At 54.3% G+C, this 25,705-nt stretch overlaps 1 protein-coding gene across 14 annotated transcripts in view; it reads left to right on the top strand.

The window, feature by feature from the left end:
* The window catches only part of WNK2 (WNK lysine deficient protein kinase 2), a 139,560-nt gene that overhangs the window by 48,943 nt on the left and 64,912 nt on the right, over positions 1–25,705 (top strand). For all 14 annotated transcript variants that reach the window (XM_073021439.1, XM_007969785.3, XM_007969784.3 and 11 more), the window contains exons 5-9: positions 5,016–5,173; positions 8,714–8,802; positions 10,219–10,438; positions 18,003–18,294; positions 23,065–23,264. In XM_073021439.1, coding sequence (XP_072877540.1) covers positions 5,016–5,173; positions 8,714–8,802; positions 10,219–10,438; positions 18,003–18,294; positions 23,065–23,264 — 959 coding nt within the window. The remainder of the gene's footprint in view (positions 1–5,015; positions 5,174–8,713; positions 8,803–10,218; positions 10,439–18,002; positions 18,295–23,064; positions 23,265–25,705) is intronic.

Raw genomic sequence — 25,705 nt, 5'->3', positions numbered from 1 at the left:
GGGGCGTAGGGGCTGACCCAGGGTTCAGTTTCCCCATCTGTGAAATGGGTGTATGGGTGAGGGTCTCCACTCCCTCCTGGAGGGGCTGAGAGCAGGGGCTCAGGACCGTGGAGAGCCCATTCCCCAGGGCTTCGAGCTCTGCACACTTTCTGGGCAGATTTTGCAGATTTGGCCTCAGAAGTGGTAGGAACCCAGGTCTCAAACCCCGCAGTCGGGTGGCAGGAGGGAGGCTTCGGATCTCCCACTCAGGAGTCAACACTCCTGGAGGAAGAAGCACAGCCCACTGTGAAGTGGCCGCCCTGCCAGAGCCCCTCGGCTTCCTCCGGCTGGGTGGCTCTTTGCCCTCTTGGAGATGAGGTTTCGAGTTGCTGGATCGGGTTGAGATGAAGGCCAGGTGTTTCCAGCAGGCACAGGGGGGAGACCTTGTGACCCGCATGGTTGCCCAGCTCTGTGGGCTGTCCCTCGTCACTCCAGCTTTTGCTCAGCTGGAGTCCAGGAAGCTTTGGTTAGAGGCTGCAACCAGGGGTGTCCTCAGCTGCTCAGGCTCCTAGAGAATGAGGCTCTGTTGATGTGACACCCCAGGGCTCTGGGCAGTAAGGCCAATCTTCAGCAAGGGGCCAGCAGCTGGCGGGGGTGGAAGTGGGGGACTGTGGCCAGATCAGGGGTTCCCCTTAGGCCCTATTACCTAGGTGTCCCCCAGCTTCTATGAATGGGAGCCCCCAGGTCTATTTATAGGAGCCTCCCAGGCCTGTTAGTAGGGCTCCCCTGGCCTGTGAATGGTGTTGGCTTCGGCAACCCACAAGTGCTGGCCCTGGTGGTAAAGGGTCCAACCCTCCTGGGGTCTGTGTCCTTCTGGGATGCATGGTCCTATTGGAAGGACAGCCTCAGGCCATAGGCCTGTCTCCTCAGGAGGAGGGCCCTCCCTGCTCACCAGTGAATGCCTTGGGCCAGTTGGTGCTATGGGCCCCTTTCAGCTGAGGCTCTCAAGGTCTCCTCTTGCAGATAGGAGAGGAGAGCAAGTAGACATTTGGTTTGCACTTTAAATGTGGCCTGTGCAAGGGACCAGGATCAGCCGCCAGCTTCCCAGGGCTGCTCTGGGAGGGACCTGGATGGATTGAGGGAGACAGGATCCCTGTGCCCGATGTCATTCTCATTGTGAGGGCTCCGACCATGACCTCTGGGCCTAGCCATGTGAATGAGCAGGGTCTTGCATGCCTTGGAGGTGCCCTGCCCACCTGGGAGGGTTTCCTGGAGGAGGTGATGATGGAAGCAGATCCAGTGGTGAGTGAACTGAGGAGGGGCCAATGTGAACTGAGGGTGGTTTTTGTAGAAAGAGCCACCGGCTGCCCTGGATGATGGGAGGGGTTGGACTGTTGAGTGGCTGTGGCACTTTATCCAGACCCTCTTTGCAGCCCCTGAGAAGCACTCAGGGGGGCTCCAGGCAGTGGAGGGAGCTGTTGCTGCCAGCAGGTGCTGCCTGCTCACCTGCCCCCCTGAGAGCCAGGGAGGTGGGTTCTGCCTGTCTGGTGAGAGGAAGGATGAGGGCCGTCTGTGTTGGTTTGGTTTTAATAGAAATGGTGAAGATAGTTAGGGCTAAGGAATCTTTTGATTTCCCTAAAGAAAGTCATTTGTCTTTCGTTACAGATCTGGAAACAAGCAAATCCTAATGCAGGGTGGTTTTCAGGGGATACAAGGTGATTTTGGCATGAGGCTGGAGTGGGTCCCTCCCTCTTATCTGGCCAGAAGCAGGGACCCCACCCTCCAGGAACCGAGACTGCCTAGTAACCACAGAGGGCTGAGCCACAGCCGCTTCTCCTTGAAAAGAAGAAGGGCCATTCCGCCAGAGTCCTTATCTGCCTGTTGCAGGAGGGGTCTGGGGAGGGGGCTGTGTGGGGCCTACACTGCCATTCGGCACAGGCAGGCTCTGGCCCGGCTGAGGGAGACGGAGCCCTGACATCCTGACTTTTGCACAGTTGTTTGCAGGGACTTCAGGTGCAGATGAATGTGCAGAGGGGGCTGTGGGCAGGGGTGCCCCATTGGGTGGCTCTGCAGCTGATGGCTGTCCACGGAGTGGGGGGCAGTGGGTGAGACTGTCCACTGGACACACACACACACCCACTTTTAGAATTCAGATTTAAGTGACTGCAGTTTGAGGGAAAGATAAAAAGAGTCTGAGGGCATCAGTGAGCACCAGCGTCCGAGCATGTGCAAGAGTGGGCTTCATGAGGGGGTCCCTGTGCCCCCACTCAGAGCTGCCCCTGTACCTGTGACCCACCCCTCAGAGCCAGGTTGTCTGGGGCCTTGGAGTAGTTCCTACAGAGCAGCATCCTCGGTTCCTGAGGGTCTCAGAAGAGCTGGAGCCCAGGGACACTGTCACCTCTGTCAGACCCCCAGTGCTGTGCTGGCAGTCAGGCCATTGGGGTCCTTGCAGGTGCCAGAGAGTGGCTGGCTCAGCTCCTGGCTTCCTGCCCAGCAGCCCTGGGGTTGGGGCTCCCTTTAAGCTCTTCCGTGCGTACAGATATGGCCGGGCTGAGGGCCTAGGATGTGGCTGTGGGGCTCCCTGTCATACCCTCCTAGCAGGAAGGAGCTTTGTAGAAGTCCCTCTCTGCAGTCACAGGGCTGGGGTAGCGTGGGTGTCATTGTGGACAACCGAGGTGGCCCTGGGGAGTGAGTGCTTCCCACCTGTGGCTTGGGGCTTTCCCCTGAGTCAGCCGTCACGTCTCCCTGTGTGCCCGCTGCCATTAGGAGGGCCTCCTTGGTGGCTGTGGCAGGTCTAGGCCCATGCAGCAGGCAGTGAATCCCTCCAGATGGCTGCCAGGGGACCCCTGGACACATCAAGAGAGTGGGAGAGGACAGGGAGCAGGTGTTCACGTTGTGGTCAGGCCAGGCTCCCAGCCACAGCTCAGGCCACTTCCTTTTGTGGCATTTTTGCTTCCTGCTCCAACAGGGCAGCTATTTAGTGAGAAGCTTAGGAAAGGAAAGAAACTTAAAAATATTAACTTAAAAATTATCAGTACAGGGCCTGGCACAGTAGCTCATGCCTGTAATCCTAGTACTTTAAGAGACTGAAGCAGGAGAATTGCTTAAGCTCAGGAGTTGGAGGCTAGCCTAGGCAACACAGTGAGACCCCTGTCTCTACAAAAAAAAAAAGAGAGAGAGAGAAAAAGAAGGAAAGGGGAAGGAAGGAAAGAGAGAGAGAAAGAGAGGGAAAGACAAAGAAAGAAAGGAAAAAAAGATAAAGAAATTAGCCCAGCGTGGTGAACACCTGTGGTCCTAGCTACTTGGGAGGCTGAGGTGGGACGATTGCTTGAGACTTAGGAGGTCAGGGTTGCAGTAGTGAGCTGTGTTCATGCCACTGCACTCGAGCCTGGGCAACAGAGCACAATCCTGTCTCAAAAAAAAAAAAAAAAAAAAAAAAGGCTAGTGCAGCAAATTTTCAGTATAATCATGTGGTTGAAAAACCCAAAAGGATAAAAGTTCCCAGCACCAGGTCCCTCCACTCAGCTCCTGTTGTTTCTCATGGGTTCTTCCAGAGTTCTGTGTGCATAGACTGAAATCTAAACAATATTCTGGTCCCAATTTTTATCTAAAACGTTAACTTTAAAAAAGAGTGGCCAGGCATGGTGGCTCACACCTGTAATCCCAGCACTTTGGGCACTTTGGGAGGCCGAGGCAGGCAGATCGTTTGATGTCGGGAGTTCGAGAACAGCCTGGCCAACATGGTAAAACCCCATCTCTACTAAAAATACAAAAAAATTAACTGGGCATGGTGGCGGACGCCTGTAGTCCAGCTACCTGGAGGGTGAAGCAGGAGAATTGCTTGAACCTGGTGGGTGGAGGTTGCAGTGAGCCAAGATCGCGCCATTCCACTCCAGCCTGGGGGACAGGGCGAGATTCCGAGATTCCGTCTCAAAAAAAACCAAAAAGTAACACATTTTAAATTGAAATGACGGGTAAACAAAACATGTGCTTTTAAAATGCACTAATTAGTTAGCATGAGCTTTTAAAAAGAAACTAGAACATTTTGAAGACCTTCCAAAGTCAACAAATATCCAGACGTTAAAAACATCCGTACTGAAGTCTCTAGTCGCCTTTCTTTGCATTCAGCGTGACAGACATGCACCCGGACTTATTTTAATAAAAAGGCCTTTCCAATTGCTGTGTTATGAAAGCAAAAGCTTATTATAGAGAACAGAGAAACCCCAGACCAATATAAGTAAAAGAAAAATCAGCGCTCGCACCCGCAGACGTCATCTTGCCCTGGGAGTTTGGTTTTGCATAGGTGAGACCAGCCGGCACATCTAGCCTTGTGCTCGTTTTGCTCAGCCTATTGTAACTTCGCCACGTCCTTAAAAATTCAGTCAAGACACTGTGCATCTCTTGTGTTGAAGAGCCACGTGCAGTTCCCTTCTTAGCAACTCTGTGGTTCTGTCAGGTGGGCACCATTTTCTACCCCACCCTCATTCAGGGGCGCTGTCTTCGGTGTTGCTGATTGTTGTACGTGCTGCGTGACACTGTTGTGGGGTGGGCTGAGTGTACCCAGCCTTTCCCCGCCTTGGGACATTTAGGGGTTTTGCGGCTTTAGGTAGCTCTGTAGTAACCCAAGTTCTTTCTGCTCCAGGGTGTCTGAACGTGGCTGCGGCCGAGCCTGTGGCAGGATCACAGTGTCCACAGGCGAGGGCGTGCTCAGGGTTTTGCCTCCTTCCAGGCTCGGACGCCGTCCCCTGGGAAGTCGTAGTCTCCCAGCTTATAAGCAGGGCATGGCTCTGTCACCTGATTTCTAACTCTGGACTCCTGTGGTTCCAGGTGGAACTTTTGGAGCCCCTCCGTCTGTAACGCACACCTGTGTCCCAAGTGAGGGGCAGGGTTGGCCCTGGGGTCCAGGTGTTCTAAGTGTGCCATGGGATGTGGAGGGGACATGGGGTTCTGGGCAGCCAAAGCTCCCGGGACACTGGCTCCAGCTCTTCCTGGGCCCGTGGCCAGCTGACCACTGCGTCTGTTGCTCCCGGGCTCAGGTACTCCCGAGTTCATGGCGCCCGAGATGTACGAGGAACACTACGATGAATCCGTGGACGTCTATGCCTTTGGGATGTGCATGCTGGAGATGGCCACCTCGGAGTACCCCTACTCGGAGTGCCAGAACGCGGCCCAGATCTACCGCAAGGTCACCTGTGTGAGTCCACCTGGCCCCTTGGTTAATTAATAAGGACACGGAGGCCTCGGGCCGTGCCCTGGGCTGGGCTCCATGTGCCTCTGTGAAACCCTCCTGGCAGCTGTGTAAGGAAGGAGATTGGCCATTTTACAGAGGGGGAAACTGAGGCTTAGCAGGGGGTTGGTTACTCAAGGTCTCCTACCTGAAGTGATGGTGGTGCCTGGGGCGCTGTGGGCAGTGCTTAGCCGTGGAGGCTGTTGCTCTCACAGCAGGGACGGTGGGGAGACTGAGGCTCAGAGAGGCTGGAGCTTCACCATAGCCCCCTGCCTGGAGGCGTGCCCAGGCCACGCATCCCCAGTGCTCACACTCTGGGCTGCCCATGGCTGCCTGCTTTCCTATCTTATTTTGAAACAATGGTTTGATTTCTTTTTCAGCTAAACCAGCCACACCTACACCAAGTGTGTCTCTAGGCAGAGTCGCCAGCACCGGGCAGCTGGGGACATTAATCCCTGTTCTGCTGTCGCTGTGATGTTTTTTCTTTAATCGGATGGCTCAGCTGCATAAACAGATCTGTCTTGTCCTCCCTCTGTGGTGGCCCCGCTGGGTGGAGGGAATGCAAACAGAACATCTGGAAATGGAATGGCCAGGCCGAGGCTTTCTGTGCCTGTTTTCTGCACCGTGCGTCTTGTCGTGAAGCCCAGGGGCCTGCAGAGCTGTCCCTGACACGTGGTGTCCACACTGAGGGCCCGGGCTGCCCTGATCCCTGCAGTCCCTGCTGTCCCTGCTGTCTCCACATGCCGCCTGACTGGATGGGGCCGCGCTGTCCCTCAGTGCTGCTCTGCGGCACCGTGGCTGCTTCTGCCAGTGCACCAGGGGCTGTGGTCCTTGGCAGCTGTGCAGTCTCACCCTGACCCATCCCTCCTTCCTGAGCCCTCCTTGCAGATTACTTGCATTTCTGTCGCTTGGTTGTTGTAAATCATCAGTCACTTGGTGGTTCTGAGCCCCTCCTGTGTGCCCTTGAGGACGTGGGAGGGCAGACAGAGTTCTTGACTCACTTGTGGGCCTGGGTCAGAAACTTCACAGACAGGTGCACAGTTTTCCATGGGTGCTGGAAGGAGTAGGGACCTGCGGGCTGTGTGCAGCGGCCCTCCAGGGAGGCAGGGATGGTCTGCAGCAGGAAGTGGGCGCTCCAGAGATCAGGAGCTCCATTTGCCAGGACTTGGGTTGCTGGTGTGGGATGGGGGAGGCCCCTGGATTCACTGTGGAGGGTGGATGGTGGTCTGTCCCGAAGCCATCCCAAGGGGCTGGTGGTGCTTCTTGACCCTGGGGGTGTATACTACTGGGCAGAGCCCTTAGGTTCTTCACTCCTGTGTCTGCCCCAGACTGGGGGCTCCAGCAGCCTGAGCAGGTGGTCATGCCCCCACCGTCCTCCCTGACCTTGGGAAAATTTATGCTTTATATTCTGTATATTAAGAGTCAGGTGAAGCTTTTGAAGGCTGAATCATGTTGAAGGAAGAAGAATGTGATAGTTGGTACCCTCCATTGTGTTTAAAATTTTTAAAAATTAGTTGCTCATACACCGTCTCATTCCACTTCCAACACAAAACAACCTAGCAGTTTGCAAGTGGCACCTGGCCCCACCCTGCTGCTTCTGAGGTTTGAGTCCGGTTGCAGGGCTTGCCCTCTGCTCCCTTCCTGCACAGCCATCGGCTGGGCGAGGAGCCACCGTCCCTCAGGCTGCCACCTGCACCCCCCTGCAACAAAGCCGCATGGCCTGGCCCTTTCCCAGCAGCAGTGACCACAAATAGTACTTCTGCACACTCAAGGAGGAGGTGTAGGGAGGAAGCCCAGGCGTGGTTAGAAAGGCCTGGCTCTGTGGGAGGCGTCCCATCCTCCGTGTCATGGCGCTGCCTCTGCCAGCCTCCTGGCACAGGGGCCCTCATGGCCCTACTTGGGAGGCTCGGTGAAGCTCTGATCAACACCTTTCCAGGGACTGACTGCTGCATTTGAGGTGTTAACCCCAGTATCAAATTCTGCAGCTTAGGTGGAGGTGTGCAGTGTGTTGTGGCTGGGGTGATGGTGGCTTTGACAGACATAGGGTGACCCAAAAGTTTCTAAATGGTAGGAGACCAGGCTCCTGGCTTCAAGCAGTGGGGAGGGGAGACCTCGGAAGGGAATTGCAGTGGTTTCACAGAATTCTCCAATTTATTCCCTGCTCTGCTTTATCTTGCTTCATCTATGGGCATAGAGTTTCCATCAAAGTTGTGAATTTTTCAGCCGTTATGTCTTTATGTCCCCTTATCCTTTTTGGGATTCCAGTTTTATGGATGTCATGTGCCTATGTGACCTTGGTAGCATTCCACATTCTGAAATGAACGGAGTAGAGCCTCAGTGACCGTTTTTCTCTGCTGCACCACATCTTCAGGTTCACTCGTCTGTTTTCTGCAGTGTGTAATCTGCTGTCAGTCTGCTGCGGTCAAGTGTTCCATTCAGATGTACTTTTCATCTTGAGTTCTATTTGGTTCTGTGTTTTTTTTTTTTTTTGTAGACGGAGTCTGGCTCTGTCGCCCAGGCTGGAGTGCAGTGGCCGGATCTCAGCTCACTGCAAGCTCCGCCTCCCGGGTTCATGCCATTCTCCTGCCTCAGCCTCCCGAGTAGCTGGGACTACAGGTGCCGCCACCTCGCCCGGCTAGTTTTTTGTATTTTTTAGTAGAGACGGGGTTTCACCGTGTTAGCCAGGATGGTCTCGATCTCCTGACCTCGTGATCCGCCCGTCTCGGCCTCCCAAAGTGCTGGGATTACAGGCTTGAGCCACCGTGCCCGGCCTGGTTCCGTTTTTATCTCTCATTTTGGTACGTTCATTTTCCTTTACTATTTGTATGTATCTGTGAAGAGTTTTCACCTCCCCGTTGCAGCCCCTCTCATTTGCAGGTCTCTTTCTGTTGGCCGGCTTTTCCGCAGGCTCGTGGGCCACGTTTTCTTGCATCTCAGCATTTCTAGTAATTTTTGATTGGATGCTGTACATTGTACACATCCTGACCTGTGTGAACTCTGCAAACTGCCCTGCCTGCAGCTCCCCGTGGTTCTTTGCCCGGCCCTATGGCGTTGACTATGCACACGTGGTTTTGTGTTCTGGTCCTCAGCAAAGGCTGGAGGGGACCCAAGTGCAGATACTTCGGGCTCTTTTTTTTTTTTTTTTTTTGCTGTATGCTCTCTTCTTTCTGGAATTCTGCCTGTGGCCTCCTCAGCCTCCCTGAACTCAGCTCCACCCCTCACCTCAGGGGGCCACAGGGCTCCGCTGGGTTATGGTGCCTTGTTTGGGAACTGCTCTGGGCAGTGAGCTGGGGTCATGGGGGGTTGTGTCCCTTTCTCCCAGAGCCCGCATTTGGCGCCGCCCTGTCATCTCTTTCGCATACTTTGCCCAGTTTTCTAGTGGTTTGTGCATGTTAAGTCCAACGCCCGTGTCCTGCCGTGACTGGAAGTAGAAGTTCCTCCCACCGTAGTGGAGACCTCGCCTTCCGCGGCCGGTCGGGTCAGTTCACTCTGCTCTCTCCCTGTCAGGGTATCAAGCCGGCCAGCTTTGAGAAAGTGCACGATCCCGAAATCAAGGAGATTATTGGGGAGTGTATCTGCAAAAACAAGGAGGAAAGGTGAGTTCCCCTGAAGGGCTGGGTTCTGGGGTCCGTCTTCAGCTGAACTCATTCCAGCTGGCATCGAGAACTGTGTTCTTGATGAGAAGACTTCAGGACAGACAGGCTCAGGCCAGGGTGTTTGGGGCACGTCAGCAGGGGCTGGTGGGCACGTCGGCCCTGAGTGCGTGTGGGCGACGCCAGGCCAGGAGTCCAGGCCTCACGTCCTTGTCGGTCATCTGGGAACCCGCTCCTTGGCTTTGGGGACAGCCCCCTCCTTGGCTTTGGGGACAGTCCTGTCCTTGGCTGGCTGCTCCTCCAGGACCCAGCCTGTAGTGTCTGAGCGCCTGGGGCTTCCCCAGCCCCTCTGCTGCTCTCTGCGTGACTCCCATGCCAGGGGCTCTAGGCGCGGGCCTCCCTTTGGAGCCCTGACATATATTTCGTGGACCTGGTTGTTTGACCCTGCTCAAAAACAGCAGGCCTGGAACCGCTCCACAAAGCCGGCTCCCCACCTCCAAGCAGGGTTTGTCCTTCCCAGCCGGTCAGGCGGAAGACTGGAGGTGCTTCCTCAGCCTTCCCTTCCCCTCACACTGGAGTACACCCACCATCTGATGTGACACCCCTCAGCAGTAAGCAGAGGTGGATTGTGGATACTCGGAACCACGCAGGTGACTCTGGAGCACACACGGAGGAAGCCAGGCCCCAGAGTGCGTGCTGTGTAGTTCCATTTACAGGGTAAAGGGGGTTAGGTTAGTGGTTAGGGAGGCTTCTTTGGGTGGCCAAGGCCTGCAGAGCCCCAAAGTGGTCACAATGGCAACAGCCTATGGCTCGCCCTCCTGCATCCCGCATAGAGCCTTCCAGGCTGGGTCTGGCTGGCCCCCCGGTTCTGCAGGTCCTCTCCTGCGGCTCACCCTCTGCCCTGCTGTCAACTGGCCAGTATCCTGAAGGAAGCCCCCTTGAAAAAGTCACTGCTTCATGGCACTGGGCACAGGGAGCTCAGAGTGTGGGGACTCTGCCTCTGTGTCCATTTTAGACCTACCCAGGACTAACACTAAAATGTTTCAGTTGTGTCTTCTGGCAATTGAAAACTGGCTAGAACATCCACGGGGGCTGTATTCGCATAATGGGAGGCCTCATGTTTTTCCAAATCCTCTTTTGTGTCATTGAATCTTTTGTGAGCATGTTTTTTGTTTTTTTGTTTTTTTGTTTTTTTATTAATAATGACGGGGAATAAAGGAAGTCTTAAAACACTATGTGTTCATAGTAAGACCAGATTCACTGAAATCTCTCCTTCACCCCTGGGAGTGCTGAGACATGAGGCCTGGCCTCGGGCACCTGCAGGTGTGCCTGTCCTTGCCTTGGTGTGCGTGGCCACAGGAGCCTGGGCATGGAGGCCCTGGCACCCGTGCCCCCGCCTGTCAGCTGCTCTCCCTCCAGGTACGAGATCAAAGACCTGCTGAGCCACGCCTTCTTCGCAGAGGACACGGGTGTGAGGGTGGAGCTCGCGGAGGAGGACCACGGCAGGAAGTCCACCATTGCCCTGAGGCTCTGGGTGGAAGACCCCAAGAAACTGAAGGGAAAGCCCAAGGACAATGGGGCCATAGAGTTCACCTTCGACCTGGAGAAGGAGACGCCGGATGAGGTGGCCCAAGAGATGGTAAGCGGGACTCTTACCCCAAGAGATGGGGTGTGGTGGGTGCAGGTGTTCGCAGCTCATGGCTTCCAAGGATGAGAACAAAAGTGGGCTGAGGGGGCTCGCTCCGGAGGGGACTGCAAGGCTGGCGGGTGCGGCGGTGCCGTCCAGGCAGGTGTGGGCAGCTGAGGTCTCACAGCCCGGTCACGTCTGCCTAGGGTCTGCACAGAGCTGGCCTAAGTGGGAATCCGCTCAAGGGCACAGCTCCCCGGGGATTAGCAGCTCCGAGCCAGTGCAGTGCAGGAAGTCAGGGTGGCTGTGCAGAGAGCAACCCAGGACCTCTGACTTGTCAGAAAGGCCTTGCTTGCTTTGCCGGACTCTTGCTGACTTTGTGCCAGTGTGGTGGCTTTGTGTTTGGGATCTTTGCCTTGCCTTTTGTTTGGGGCACTGTTGTATTGGGTTTCTGGGATCTTGGGACTTTTCTACCTGGAAGGACGGCGGGGGGGGGGTACCTTTCCGCCTCTTCTCTTCCTCCTTCTCCTCCCATCATCTTCAGCTCTGTGGATGAGGAGTGGGTTGGGCCGGGCAGCAGAAGTGCCCCTTTGTGCTGGGGCGTCATCTGGGCCTCAGTGGAGGGGGCACTGAGCCGGCTGGAATGAGAGGCAGAAGAGACAGAGCCACAGGCACAGGCAGAGAGGAGTGGGAGTGGTCCAGACGCAGTGGTAGGAGGAGAGGCCACGCTGACGATGCCAGGGGGTCAGTGATGGAGTGGGAATTGTGTGGGATGTGGGGACAGGCACAGCAGGTGGGATGGATCTAGATTATTCTGACTTGATTTTCAGGTCTCTGCCATCTAGTAAAATCGCCACTGCCCACATGTGCTATTAAAATAGAAATTAATTAAAATTTAAAATCTACTTTCTCAGTCCCACTGGCCACATTTCAAGTGCTCAGTACCAAGGGTGGTTAGTGGTTCTTGTCTTGAGCAATGCAGGACGTTTCTGGCCTGGAATGTTCTGTGGGGCACTGCTGCCGTGGGGCACTGCTGCCCTGGGCCAGGGGCTGTTAGAAGTTCTTGGACAAGCGGGCTTTGGTCACATCCCTGCAGATAGGGCATGTTCACTGGGCATTGGGCAGTGGATGCCAGAGAGGGACGGTGGTGGGAGCCTGGCCTGGGAGGGCCCCAGGGCCAACACTGCCTCCTGAGAACCCTCATGCAGGGCCTAGAGACAGACAGAGACGTCTTTGTTGTTGGCTACAAAACATGAACAAATGTTGACATTAAGTCAGACAACTTGATACGAAGGACAGGAATGTCTGCACTGGACCAGGTGAAAACAGAGTCACAAAGGGGAAGACCAGTGGGCACGAGAGGCTGGGAAGAAGGCGGTTAGTATTGCAGGGTAGGAAAGTTGCGTATTTTCAGTGAACACCCGAGCAGAAATAAATCCAGTGTGCTCATGGCGGAGAGCCCTCGGCTCATGTGTCCTGACCGCAAAGGTGCTCGCCCTTTTTTCTGTCTTTTAAATAAGCTTTTTCCTGAATATGTGACGTCTGTTGAAAATGTCCGTCAGTCACCAGTTCCAGGCTGATGATTCTTCCCAAGCTTCACTTCTCCAGACCGGGCTGGGTCTCAGTAAGGGGAAGTGGATCATACCTGGATGGGGTTGCACAGAAGTGGGAGGGGCGGCTGCTCTGGAAGGTTCCTGCGAAGGTCTCAGTCAGGTGCAGAAACTGAGGCTTGGCGATGCCGTGAAGGTGCATGGGCCCTCACAGCCAGGAACGCTGGGGTGCAGTGAGCTGTGTGTTTGTCACAGACTCTGCTCCTCCTGGCAGCTCCTTGTCCGTGGGGGTCCTGGTGTGTGGTGCGTGAGGGATTCAGTGGGCCACATGGTATAGGCTACGCCGTGAGGTCAGTGCAGGGAGCAGCGGTCTCTCGGCTGGACTTCCTGCAGCCGTGACCCCCGAGGAAGGAAGCAGGTGGAACGGGGCCGCTCCTGGGGCTGAGGGCTTTGGGCTACATGAGCTAAGGTCCTGCTGGGGTCTTGGCACGCTTCCTACTGCTCCTAGCCTCTCCACAGCTGTAGGATGGGGTGCTTCTGGTGTGGACCTGAGTGCAGGGCCTCAGCACCTGGGACTTGGATTGGAAGAGATGCCTCCTTAGGCTGCCAGTGCCTCAGCCAGGGCTCTGCCTTCCCCTGCACAGTGGCCCATGTCCTGGGCTGTGATAGCACAGGGAGGATGGCTATAGCATCCCACTGTGGGGTGATGCCCAGGCTGGCTTCTCTGTGGGGCTCCTGCAAGCTGGCTACACCATCACCCCAGATGCTGCAAAGCGGCCACCTGTGTCCCCACCCGGCCCACTCTCATCTGGGTTGTCTCTGGTCACATCCCTGACCCAGACACAGAAGCCTCTGCTATGAGCAGATCTAATGGGGTTGATGAGCTCTGTGCTTCCTGGAGGATCTTTCACGGCTCTCCATGACTGTGTGGTGCACAGAGGTACATTTTCAGATCGAATTGCTCCAAGTTTGCTGTGAATTGCTTTTGGATAATTAGCAGCACATCTGTCCTGTGACTTAAGGTGCACCATTTCTCTGCTGATGTAATACAGCTGTCCCTTCACACATTCAATGCAAATAGCAAGTGCTAAGTGAGGTGCTGCACAGGCTGTGTACAGCCTGCTAGCTAAGGACTGAGATGGTGGCTGCAGGCCAAGAACATCTTTCTGGAGGCACCTGGCTGGCCGCTTGGTGGGAGGGCTGAGGTTTTGAGAGGACAGAAGGTGGCCTTGAGGGAGGATGAGGATGACCTCTGGGAGTCTCACGCACAAGTGAGGATGAGGAAGGTCCTGGGGCAGCTGTGCTGGCTCTGCCTTGCAGGGAGTTACCTCTGTCCCAGTGCCGAGGTCTGGGCCATATGCAAGGATAGGAGGACATTTGGATGACCTGGTTTTGATGTGGTGACAGCTCAGGAAGGACAGGAGAATGAGGCGCTCTTGTTCCTTCCACGAATGTGTTTATGCTTGGTCAGTGCTGGGGGGACAGGGTACGAGGGACTGGGGAGCCGTGTCAGGAGGCCAAGTGCTGCAGCGATGGCTGAGTGGCAGAGGGGACATCAGAGCTGGCTCAGCACTGATTCCAATATGGGTGGTGCAGCCTGGGGAGGGGCCCAGGATTGTATAAGAGCAGTGTTGCTGCCTCCACCAGACCTCATGGCCTCCTTGCCTGTCTTGGGTTCTGTCCTAAGGTGGCAAAGCCTAGAACCTGCCCTGGGCCTTGTCTAGCTGTTCCTGAGACAGGCAAGCAGGAGGAGACTCACAAGACTCCGACTCCTCCCTGCTTTTCATTCACATGGAGACTCGGCCTCCCTGGCCCCGCCCGCCTCCTGCAGGGTTGTTGAGGGTACAGCTGTCCCTTCAACCTATAGCCTCTTGCACCCATCACCACACAAGTCCCCACCCCAGCAGTTGACTGAACTCTGGGGCTGTGTTCCTGTGTCAGTTCACAGCAGAGGCCCCTTGGCCCCAGCATCTTCACCCCCTTCTGCATCTTTTACATTTTTTTCATGGTGAGACATGTCTCCTGTGAAATAGAGCATCCAAGAAGAAGGGACACAACCTGTGCTTGGCTAAAGCACAACAATAAACAGCACCCGCCCCACTCTGCTAAGAACAGGGAAGGCAGCACCTCAAGAGCTGCCTGACAGCAGCTGGAAGCTACATGCTCCCACCTTGGGTCTCACTCCCTGGAAACAGCTTGTGTGCCCCGGCAGGTCGACACTGGGTCCCTATGGAGCCTTTCCAGGTTCTAACCTCACACTCTTCCTTCCCACCCATTTCAGACACCAGAGTCCGTCACTGGCCTCCCTGGGGTCCTGACACCAGCCCTGCCATGGGCCCTAGACTGGAGGGGCCTTGCCGTGATGCAGTGAAAACAGCTTGATGTCTGTATATCTGCTGAGGCTAGGGAGACACTAGCACTTGGCTCTGAGGCCGCTCTTGTTCCTAACATCTGAGATTAGGCCGGGTGCAGTCACTCACGCCTGTCTTCCCAGCACTTTGGGAGGCCGAGGCAGGAGGATTGCTTGAGCTTAGGAGGCCTTTGCTGTGAGCCATATCCTGCTGCATGATTTCTAGCCTGGGCGGCAGAGCAAGACCCTGTCTCAAACAAAGTCCCTGAGATTAGCAGGTGTTGGGTCTTAGAGATGTTCCGGAATCCAGATGAGACTTCCTTCTGGAAGGACCCTGAGGGTGGGAGAGGATGCGGATGGGGCAGAGCTCTCTTTCCCCTGAAGTCACCTCTCAGCAAGTTCCACTGGGCGGATGGAAGGGGCCAGATGGAGCTCCCCAGGGAGAGACAGAGGAAATAGCGGGCTCTGTGGGGCCTGGGCCAGCTTCGATCTGGAAGGGACTCTGGGAGTCAGCCCCCAAGGGGATTCCCAGCCAGCCCTCCCCTCCACCTTCATACTCTCCTGACAATGCGATGTGCCAGTGTGGCACTCACCATGGCTAAATGTTTTCCTGTTTGGGAAAAAAAATAGAAGAAACACTTTAGAGAGGAAGGCTGGGGGTGATGATGAAGACAGAGTCTCCAGGGAAAATGGGCTGCAGGCTGCGGCACCGGCAGCAGGAGGACGTGGCCACGGAAGCCTCTGGTCACGTATCTGGGCCAAGGTGGGCAAGGGTGGGTCCACGCCCTGGATATGACCCTGAGGCTACGTGGAGCCTCAGGAATGGCCTCACCCACGTGCTCACTAGGAGCAGAGGCCTGGGCCAAACAGGTCTGGCAGGCTGTGCATACCTGCCCGTGGGTGCCAGTGACAGGGACACCTGCTTCGGCCTCCCTGTGAGACCCCCTAGGGTTGGAGCCCGTTCTCTGGGGCTCCCTAGAAAAGAGTCCGCTCTGGACTCTGAGCCAGAAGAGAACCTGGTGCCTCGTTTCTCCTCCTTCCCAGCTGGGCTGCCCTGCTGCTGAGTGGCCTTGGGGCTGGTTTGGGGCCAGTGGTGACCCTGAGTGTGGGCGGGTCCCACTGACTGAGCTGTCACTCTCTGCCCCACCTCACTGACCCCCCTCCCCCACCCCACTCATGTCTCTTCTGAGTCAGGGGAGACTGACTGCAGCTGTTTTTGTTAGGGAACGTCGTTCTGTGGAAAAAAATTGTCTTTTGAAACAAAGATTTTTGAATAATCACAAACACTGAAAAATTGCAAGGACACTACAAAGAATCATTTATTTTCCACGAACCGTTTGAGACTAAGTTGTCTGACCTGATTCCCCTGAAGCCCTGAATACTTTCATGTCTGCTTCCTGAAACTAGGGCACGTTCTTGCATCCGGAAGTACCGTCAATCCTCAGCCACATCCTCCCATCCTCGGGCCACTCAGGTCCCCAGTTGTCCCAGTGACACCATCACGAGGCCTCTGGGCCCCTTCTGTGCCTGACTTCCATGTCCTGTCCCTAGGGACGGGCTCAGGCGTCCCTCTGTGGGTGGGTCACAGTCAGGTCTTGCGTCTCCACAGGAATCTCGTGGAAGGGGCTGAGTTTGCATGTGTTTCCCAGGGGTGCACGGTTTCACCCGCCAGTTAGGCAGATGCTGGCTCTGAGCTTGGTGCAGGGCACCTGTGGCTTCTCTAAGTGGAGCTCCTCTCACCTTTCGCAACTGTACGTGTCTCATGGAGAACATTTGGGCACTGGAAATATCTGTTTGTCACCAAGCTTCCCGCTTATTTCTTTACCTGTCTGTGGCCTCACGGTTTTCTGTTTTACTCAATGGGTCCTGCTCCACGGATGAGCTGTCCCATTGCTGCCTAGCGAGTCACTCGAAACGCCCTGGCCAGCCTTGGAGGTCAGGGATCAGGTGCCTGGACTCAGGGCCCCAGTGAGGTGGGATCGGGTGTTGGCCAGGGCTGCAGTCTCAGACCCTGCCTCAGAACTCAGTTCTCTGCCAGGAGGGCCTCTGCTTAGGGTCATTTGTGACATGGCTTCCCCTAGAGCAGATGATCCACAGGAAAGGGAGGGAAAGAGACTGGGTGAGGGAGCCACAGAGGAGAAACAGAGGGAGGGAGAGATGGAGGTAGAGAGGCCACACTTACCCGCTGTCCCCCACCTGATACCAGCAGTGACACCTCGTCCCTCCTGCCACCCCCATATGCAAAATGCATGTCAGAGTCTGTGGACATGTCCTTCAAACCGTCATTGTGTTACTGTTCATTTTGATGCTCAAAATGCCCCAGATTTGCCAGCGGGAGGCCCTCGGCACTGGCTCCCGTGCCGTTTTGCACGTCCCTGTCACTCTGAGCACGTCCTCACTGTCAAGCTCATCCTGTCCTTCTCCTGCCCAGCCGGGAGCTGCCGCTTTGTGGAGCCTCACCGCGTTCCTGTCCTGGCTGAGCTTCGCGCACTCCTTACTATGGGTGTTGTTGCTCCCAGGCCCTCCTGGTGAACTCAGTTCACAAGTACACATGTGTCCGTGCATTTACACCACGAAGGTGTCGCGAGTCTGACTGTGCAGTCTGTCTGTGTTTATTCACGTCTGTTGTGCGCTTCACACCAACAGCTCCAATTCCCACCTGGCAAAAAGGTTCCTGTTGAAAATGTTTACCTCTCCACACCTGAGGAGCCTGGCGTCCACTACTCCTATTTATTGTCTTGTTTGGTCACTTTTGCGGGGTCGCCGGCCTCCAGTGGTGCTGTCACCACCTCCCCTCCCCCACAGCTGTGACTCCCTCTGCGCCTGGCACTGCCCTGAAGCCAGGATGCCCTCCTGCATGGGCACCTCCGCCCTACTGCAGAGGCCTGGCTGGTCCAGCCTGACCTAGCGCTCTTAGGACTGAGGTGCTCAGGAAGGGAGGGGAAGCGCAGGTGGATTTGGAATCTTTGTTCTCCCGTATTTTCATGTGTTTGTGATCACTACAACTGCAGCCTGGCAAGAGCGGCCCCTTCCAAAGCGATCTTTTTCATCAGAAGAAAGAAGGTAGTTATTCCACGAATATTCTCTGTGAGCTCATGATGTTTCCTGGAGACCTTGGGGCACTTTTACAAATGCCCTCAAGGTTCTGCTTGGTAAATCAGTTTTAAAATTTGCCAGGCATCAGTGCATACCTTACTGGTCTAATACAAAACGCACATCCTTCCTCCATCCACAACTCGGGTGTGGCCCCGTTCCCCATCTTTGGGCAGCCCCAGACTCAGAGACGTTTCAGGAAAATGCTAGCCCCAAAGCTCCTTGTTACCACTTCTGAGCATGGAGACAAGCAGGAGCCCCTTCCCGTCCGCCACCAGCCCGGGGGTGGCCAGGAGCTCAGGGAGCCCGGAAGTCCGGTCCAGGGGCTGCTCTGTTTTGCTTTTGGTGCGGACTCTGCGGGAGGCAAGTCAGGCCTGCGTGGTGGTGGTCTTTCTTTGCCTTGCCTGGCAAACCCCTGCCGTGCCATCTCTGAGCTGGCCCCGCAGATTTTATACTCAGTGGCAGTGGGGTGGCGAGTGTGTCCTGTGTGGATGAGCCAGTGATGGGAAAGCACTTTAGGTAAGGGGTATGGGCCAGCGTGGGCTGATCCCCTGCGATGCTGACGACATGAGTGCCTTTACAGATTGAGTCTGGATTCTTCCACGAGAGTGACGTCAAGATCGTGGCCAAGTCCATCCGTGACCGTGTGGCATTGATCCAGTGGCGGCGGGAGAGGATCTGGCCTGCGCTGCAGCCCAAGGAGCAGCAGGATGTGGGCAGTCCGGACAAGACCAGGGGTCCGCCGGTGCCCCTGCAGGTCCAGGTGACCTACCATGCACAGACTGGGCAGCCCGGGCCACCAGAGCCCGAGGAGCCAGAGGCCGACCAGCACCTCCTGCCACCTACGTTGCCGACCAGCGCCACCTCCCTGGCCTGTGAGTGTTCAGGGATGGGGTGGCCATGGGTGCCCCTCCCACCTAGCCTGCAAAAACCAGCTATTGGGCAAAGAAAAATGAAGTCCTCTCCCTTTATTGGAATGCTTTGTGAGGAAGGGGGTCAGCATAGCATCCCCTCGGAGGAGACATGGTGCAGCTCTGAGCTGTCCTCACATAGCGTGGGTGATTGCTTTAGCTGTAGGTGGCTCCCGGGAGTCCTGGCTGGATGCCTGTGCCCCATGACAGGCTTGCCTTCTGCCAGCACCCTTGGTGCCAGGGCATGTCGTGAACTTCATAAGAGAGCAACTCTCAGGGTGGTGGGGCCAGCAGACCCAAGCACTGGGATGTGCAGGGCCTGATTCTGTGACCAGCCTGGGGCCGGTCCCCCCGGCCCACCATGCAGGTTGTGGACTCTAGGTATGGGTGAGCCCCGTTTCAGGGAAGGGACCGGGGCTTTCTCAGCATTTCCCGGTGGTCTGTAACCAGAAGGAGATTAAGGTTCACAGAAGTCCATGTTCTCAGGACAGATGGGGACAAATGGGCCCTGAGCCAGCGGGGTCTGGTACAGCCAGTTCAGTCCCACTCTCTGCTATGGATCTGTGGACTGGGGGCAGGTTCCTTAACCCGTCTGAGAATGACAGTTCTGGCCCCTTGGGGGGAATGTGAAGGCCAGGTGAGGTGGCGGCTGTGGCTGCTTGGTGGGACATCTGTCCTGGGTACAGAGTGTGCTGCTTGCTGGCTTGGCTTGTGGTGTTGCCATGGGGATCTGCCATCCCCAGTAGTATCTCCCTTCTAAGGCAAAACCTTTAGGACCTTTTGTATATTTTCAGCAGGGCGTTACTGATGAATTGGCAGGAATCACTTTGGATCAGCCTTCATCTAAGACCATTTAGGGAGAACCTAGCATCTTCTGCACATACAGGCAGAACCTAGGATCATTTAGGGAGAACCTAGCATCTTCTGCACATACAGGCAGAAAAGTTCCTGCCTGTGCCCTCCACATCCCAAGAACTCAGCAGTGAGCTGAGGACCGAGGAACATGGCTTTGTTCATTCTGTGAATACACATGGGATAGAATGACAGAGCCAAGGGACCTGTCCGGGCCAATATTTCAGATCACTCATGTGCAAAGACTGAAATAGTCTGTTTAATTTATTTAATATGCACGTCCTTCATTTATCATTGAAATGGCTGGTTCTTGAAAGTAGGCTATTTAAATTCAAACAAGCAGTCATCATGTCGAGACCGTTCGCCTACTATTTATGTCACTCAAACCTGTGCAGGTTTGCTTTGGAGAATAAAATTGGTACATTATTGCTCCATTTTCTGATATATCTAAAAAATTAAAGAGCACAGACTTTTTGTATGAAAAAATTCATGTCCGACACAGCACGACACACTTTTAAATCATAATTGTGGGTTAAACAATTTCTAGGATGGGAGTTTAAAAATCTCCTTTTTTTGAACTTTGAAGAGACATAGTTTGAGGATATTTCTATATGTTTAGCTTGTGGTCAGATAGTCTAATTCAGGTTTGATCCACTGTGGGAAAATCAGATGGAGACATTGACTGACTGATGATTGCAGTTCAGGTGTGGGTGTTCTCTCTGCAGACAGGCCCACTTCCAGACTGACTGAGAAGGATTCTGTGTGTTTTGTGCAGAGGCCATGGCCATGCTTCTCAAAAACATTTTTTTTTTTTTTTTTTTGAGACGGAGTCTTGCTCTCTTGCCCAGGCTGGAGTGCAGTGGCCAGATCTCAGCTCACTGCAAGCTTTGCCTCCCGGGTTCACGCCATTCTCCTGCCTCAGCCTTCCAAGTAGCTGGGACTACAGGCGCCCGGCACTACGCCCAGCTAATTTTTTTGTATTTTTAGTAGAGACGGGGTTTCACTGTGTTAGCCAGGATGGTCTCGATCTCCTGACCTTGTGATCCGCCCGCCTCAGCCTCCCAAAGTGTTGGGATTACAGGTGTGAGCCACCACGCCCAGCTAATTTTGTATTTTTAATACAAAATTACAAATTTTTAATATAAAATTTTATATCTTAATACAAATATAATACAGAACAATAATAAAACATGTAGCCTACCACACACATAGAACACACACAAATACATAGGCACACATACATATGCACATACATGTGGACACTCACACGTGAACACCTGCACACAGACATGCATGCCCCACGTGTGTGTACACATGCACGCCCACCCTGCATGTACATGGACACATGTATGTATACATGTGAATACCCTCCACAAATGTGAACACATTCACATGCACACATACATGCACACATGTCTGCACTCATACGTGAATATGCACTTACACACTCACATCCACATGTGTACACACATGTACACCCTTATCCCCTTCTGTTTCATAATGGATAGCACCCCACATAGCCTTCTGCACCTTGCTCTGGGATGTGCCAGGTAAGAGCAGGAACCCTATAATCCAAGAAGAACCTGGTGTGTGTAACAAGATTGGCACATAGACACACATTAGTGCATTGGAAGATGCAACAGTATGTCAGTTTTTACAGTTTTCCCTTGTGTTTTCTTAAACTGCCCATCAAGTGTCCTGACCAAGCGGGGGCTTCCTTGGTGACTCCATTTAAGCAGCTGATGACTGTAGTAGCACATTTGCCAATAGTTTCAAAAATGTCTTCTAAAATGTTTAATTGTGTAAGTAATGAACTCATTCACTTTTTTCTTTTTTTTTTTGAGATGGAGTCTTGCTCTGTCACCCAGCCTGGAGTGCAGTGGCACAATCTCAGCTCACTGCAACCTCTGCCTCCCAGGTTCAAGTGATTCTCCTGCATCAGCCTCCCTAGTAGCTGGGATTACAGGCATGTGCCACCATGCCCGGCTAATTTTTATATTTTTAGTAGAGATGGGGTTTTGCCCTGTTGGCCAGGTTGGTCTTGAACTCCTGACCTCAAGTGATCTGGCTGCCTCAGCCTCCCAAAGTGCTGGGATTACAGGCATGAGCCACCGTGCCTGGCCCATATTCACTTTATTTTTTATTTTTTAAATTTTTTAATATTTTTTTGAGATGGAGTCTCGCTCTGTCACCCAGGCTGGAGTGCAGTGGTGGGATCTTGGCTCACTGCAACTGCCATCTCCTGGGTTCAAGCGATTCTCCTGCCTCAGCCTCCTGAGTAGCTGGGACTACAGGTATGTGCCACCATGCCCAGCTGATTTTTTTTGTATTTTTATTAGAGGCAGGGTTTCACTATGTTAGCCAGGCTGGTCTCAAAGCCCTGACCTCATGATCCTCCTGCCTCGGCCTCCCAAAGTGCTGGGATTACAGGCGAGAGCCACTGTGCTTAGCACATATTCGCTTTAAATATATAAAATGTGGGCTGGGCTGGTGGCTCCTTTTGGGAGTCAAAGGTGGGTGGGTCACTTGATTCCAGGGGTTTGAGACCAGTCTGGCCTACATGGCGAAACCCCATCTCTACAAAAGATAGAAAAATTAGCCAGGTGTGGTGGTGTATGCCTGTAGTTCTAACTACTTGGGAGGCTGAAGCAGGAGAATTGCTTGAGCCTGGGAGGTCAAGGCTGTAGTGAGCCGTGATCACACCACTGCAGTCCAGTCCAGATGACAGTGAGACCTTGTCTCAAAAAATAAATAAATAAATAAAATGCTACACATATGGTTAGAATCGCTCTACTTGAAACTTGTCGGGTCCATACATGTTCTCCCCTTCCTCCCCATCCTCCTTTCCCCTCCCCTCTCTAAGTGGAAATGACCACTTTAGTGACCACTCAGCTCATTAAAAATCAGAGCTGCCTGTCTGATTGGTTTTGCTCAATTAAACCTCAGCATTTCTTATGTCTTCCTAGGTTACAATAGGTTGTATCCATTCCTGGGAAAAGTTATTTTAACGCCAAGCCAACGGGATTTCCCCTTTGTTTAAATTATAAATGGACACAATAGTCTGAAATGCAGCTCCTCGCGAAAATAGCGTGGCGTTTGTGAGTGGTAAATTCTAAAGTTTCTGTAGCTTTTGGATTCTGTAGCTTTTGGATTCTGGAAGCAGTAAACCCAAAGTACCATTTCAGACAGGTTTTCATTTTCCCCTCAGCTGGCATGACCCCACAGGTGAAGATGGTTCCAGGCACACCGGGGTCCTGTCTGCGCCCCTGCTAGTGGGCGGGTCTGTTTGGGTTTGATGAGGGCCAGGCCAGCCTGAGCCATGTGAGGCCTCTGGGGGAGCTCAGGCCATGGGCGCTTGGTGCCACCCCTGCCACTGCATCCACCGCACAGGGGAATGGTGGGTGCATTTCCCTCTCAAGGCCTCTCTGTGGGTGTTCGGACACCTTGGCCCCATTTTCCAGCCAAGTTAGTTCTGGTCCCGTGACCTCAATCCCACACAGTGAAGACATCAGCTTTTTCTTACCTTGGACATTCCTTTGGCCTCCCAAGCCCCTTAATCCCCTAAGAGCTGGAATGTGTGCTTGCCCCCCAGGCCGTGGCGGGCTGGTTGTGGGTACCTGTCTTGTGGGAGGGTTGGCACGATGTACCTGCCCTGATATCATGCTGGCCAGACATGGGCAGCGTTGGACTGAGGCACAGTGACAGCGTCCCAAGTATAGTTCTGTAGCAGCCAATTGTATAAACAGTATGCACCGGTTATTTATGTGATCTGGAGAAACAGTCAAGCCTTTATTTTGCAGAAGAAACTATGCAGATGAGCCAGTGTTCGTTCATGTGGTATTTGGAGATGTCCACTCTAAGTCCTGCTTTTGTCCTCCCCAGCGGACAGCACCTTCGACAGCGGCCAGGGCTCTACCGTGTATTCGGACTCGCAGAGCAGCCAGCAGAGCGTGGTGCTTGGCTCCCTTGCCGACGCAGCGCCGCCCCCGGCCCCGTGTGTGTGCAGCCCCCCTGTGAGTGAGGGGCCCGTCCTGCCGCAGAGCCTGCCCTCGCTGGGGGCCTACCAGCAGCCCACAGCTGCGGTGAGTCAGAGCGCCACTCCCACCCCCTTCCCCATCCCCACTGTCTGTTCTGAGGGCCCTGAGGGCTCTGAATTCTATGATGGGCTGTCCAGGCTGCTCTGCACTGTGGTCAGCATTAAAAGTGGCCTGTGGTCAGCGTCCAGTCACACTTCCCCTGGGGAGACATTCAAAAGCCAGGCCCAGAGGAAAGCCGCGTCTTTGCTGCCAGCTGCGGAACTGCTGGCCGAGTAGCCCTGATGTTCCTGTAAAGACCTACTAGATAGGAAAGACACCCTCTTGGAAAACAGACCCCAGGACACCCAGAGTTTGGGAGGCTGTGATAGAGCTGAGTGGTTCCCCCTGGGGGGCGGGCACAGTGATAATGGTGACAACCCACAGCCACAGTCATCATACCCATTGACTTTGCCCTGGGTCTGCGACATTATCCCAGACTGTTCCACAGATCACGGAAAAGCATCATTTGTAAGAAGGAAACCTGAGATTCGATCTCACTGCCCAGCCTCCTGAGGGGCTCCTGGCACTTCTCTCCCACATACTGTGTAGCGGTTAAAGTCAGAGCTATGAAAATAGGGCGGGGCTGAGGGGAACACTTTCTGGGAGCACGTGTGGCGAAGGAGTGATGGAGCCTTGGGCTGTGACGACGCGTGTGGGATGATTCCCACGGGAAAGACTAAGATGAGTGGGGTCACATTCGGCATGTATTTTTTTATTTTGATTTTTTCAAAACACTTTAGAAAGCAAAACACGGTGGAACCCCGTCTCTACTAAAAAAAAAAAAAAAAGAGAGAAAGCAAAACAATTGCTCTTTGCAGTCCCAAGTGCCCAGCCACGGAGGGGATGCCCATGAGCCCCAGGCAGTAGATTGGTACCCTCAGAGGGTAGTTTGTTTATTTATTTATCTGAGATGGCGTCTTGCTTTGTTGCCCAGGCTGGAGTGCAGTGGCGCAATCTCTGCTTACTGTAACCTCCGCCTCCTGGGTTCAGGCAATTCCTCTGCCTCAGCCTCCCGAGTAGCTGGGATTACAGGCACATGCCACCACGCCCAGCTAATATTTGTATTTTTAGTAAAGACAGGGTTTCACCATGTTGGCCAGGCTGGTCTCGAACTGCTGACCTCAGGTGATCCTCCCTCGTCGGCCTCCCAAAGTGCTGGGATTACAGGTGTGAGCCAGTGTGTCCGGCCTCAGAGGGTGGTTTATGAGGTGGGCTGTTTCACCTCCTGTGTGAGCCGAGAAGCCCAACAGGGACATCACACGTGCAGCCACTGTGTACTCTGGGCCAAGCTCCTTCTTCCCTAGCGAGCAGCTCCTGCCTGGTGCTTTGGCTATGCTGGTTGTCACTCGCACACTCAGCACTGTGGCCCATCTTCTTGATGCCGTCTGAGTGTGGGCACATGGGCTCTTCTGGCCTCCTCTGTCCTGCTGGCTGCCCTGCTGCACCCTTGCATGTGGGATCGCCCTTCCCAGGTCTGCTCAGTCAGAAGGGTGTAGAAAGGCCCTTTGGAAAAGCAGTTGAAGCTGTTTGCCAAGTCTGCCTTTGCTGACTGCAGCCCCAGCACTCGTTTGCAATTTGCATTTGCAGTTTTCTTCATTTCACAAAATGAAGTGAAATACAATTTTAAACAGCAGAAAGACCTCATTTAAGGAAAGGTGAGGCTGGATGTGGTGGCTCATGCTTGTAATCCCAGCATTTTGGGAGCCTGAGGCAGGAAGATCACTTGAGCCCAGGAGTTCCAGGCCAGCCTGGGCAAAAAACCAAGACCCTGTCTCTACAACAAATTTAAAAAAAAAAAAAAAAAAAAAAAAAGGCTACTTGCTGCTCCAGAGTGGTGGTTCTTGGCTTTGAGGATTGGCTGAACTGGGGCTGGACTGGAATGTTCTGTCTGGCTCTCATTCCTCCTCAGCCTAGGTTAGGGCTTCCTGTGTCATGTGATGCCACATGAGGCACTCCTGGCCTGGGCTCCCACTGGTTCAAGTCCCTCTCCTGTGGCCTGGGTGATGCTGCTGGTGTCAGCATCAGCCTGGAAGCCAAGATACCTGAGCAGGGACATCACAGGTACAGTCACCTTGGACCAGGGGCCCGAGTCTCAGTCTTCCTACCCAGTGACACAGAGACAACTTATTCAAAAAGGATGAGGCCTGGAAGGAGTCCCCAGGTGCACTGAGGGCTCTCCCTACCACCCCTGTGCCTTTCCTGGGATGGTTGCCATGGTGCTGTGCCTGCAGCGCCCAGTGAAGCAGGAGAAGCAGCCAAGGAGGAGCAGCCGCCATGGGGCTGCCAGGCCGCCCTGGGGGCTGTTGGGAGCACGAGGCCACTTGCTCCTAGGCTGCCAGGCCCTGCCCGAGCTCCTGGGCTGTACACAGTGCTCAGAGCTGGTAGACAGATGGTCCGGCCCAGTCAGGCCCATCCTCCACTCCCTGGCTTCAGGTGAATCCAGAAGC

The sequence above is a fragment of the Chlorocebus sabaeus genome, chromosome 12, assembly GCF_047675955.1.
Source record: "Chlorocebus sabaeus isolate Y175 chromosome 12, mChlSab1.0.hap1, whole genome shotgun sequence".
Taxonomy (NCBI): Eukaryota; Metazoa; Chordata; class Mammalia; order Primates; family Cercopithecidae; genus Chlorocebus; species Chlorocebus sabaeus.
Note: the sequence above shows the minus strand (reverse complement) of the source record. Positions and strands in the feature narration are given on the sequence as shown.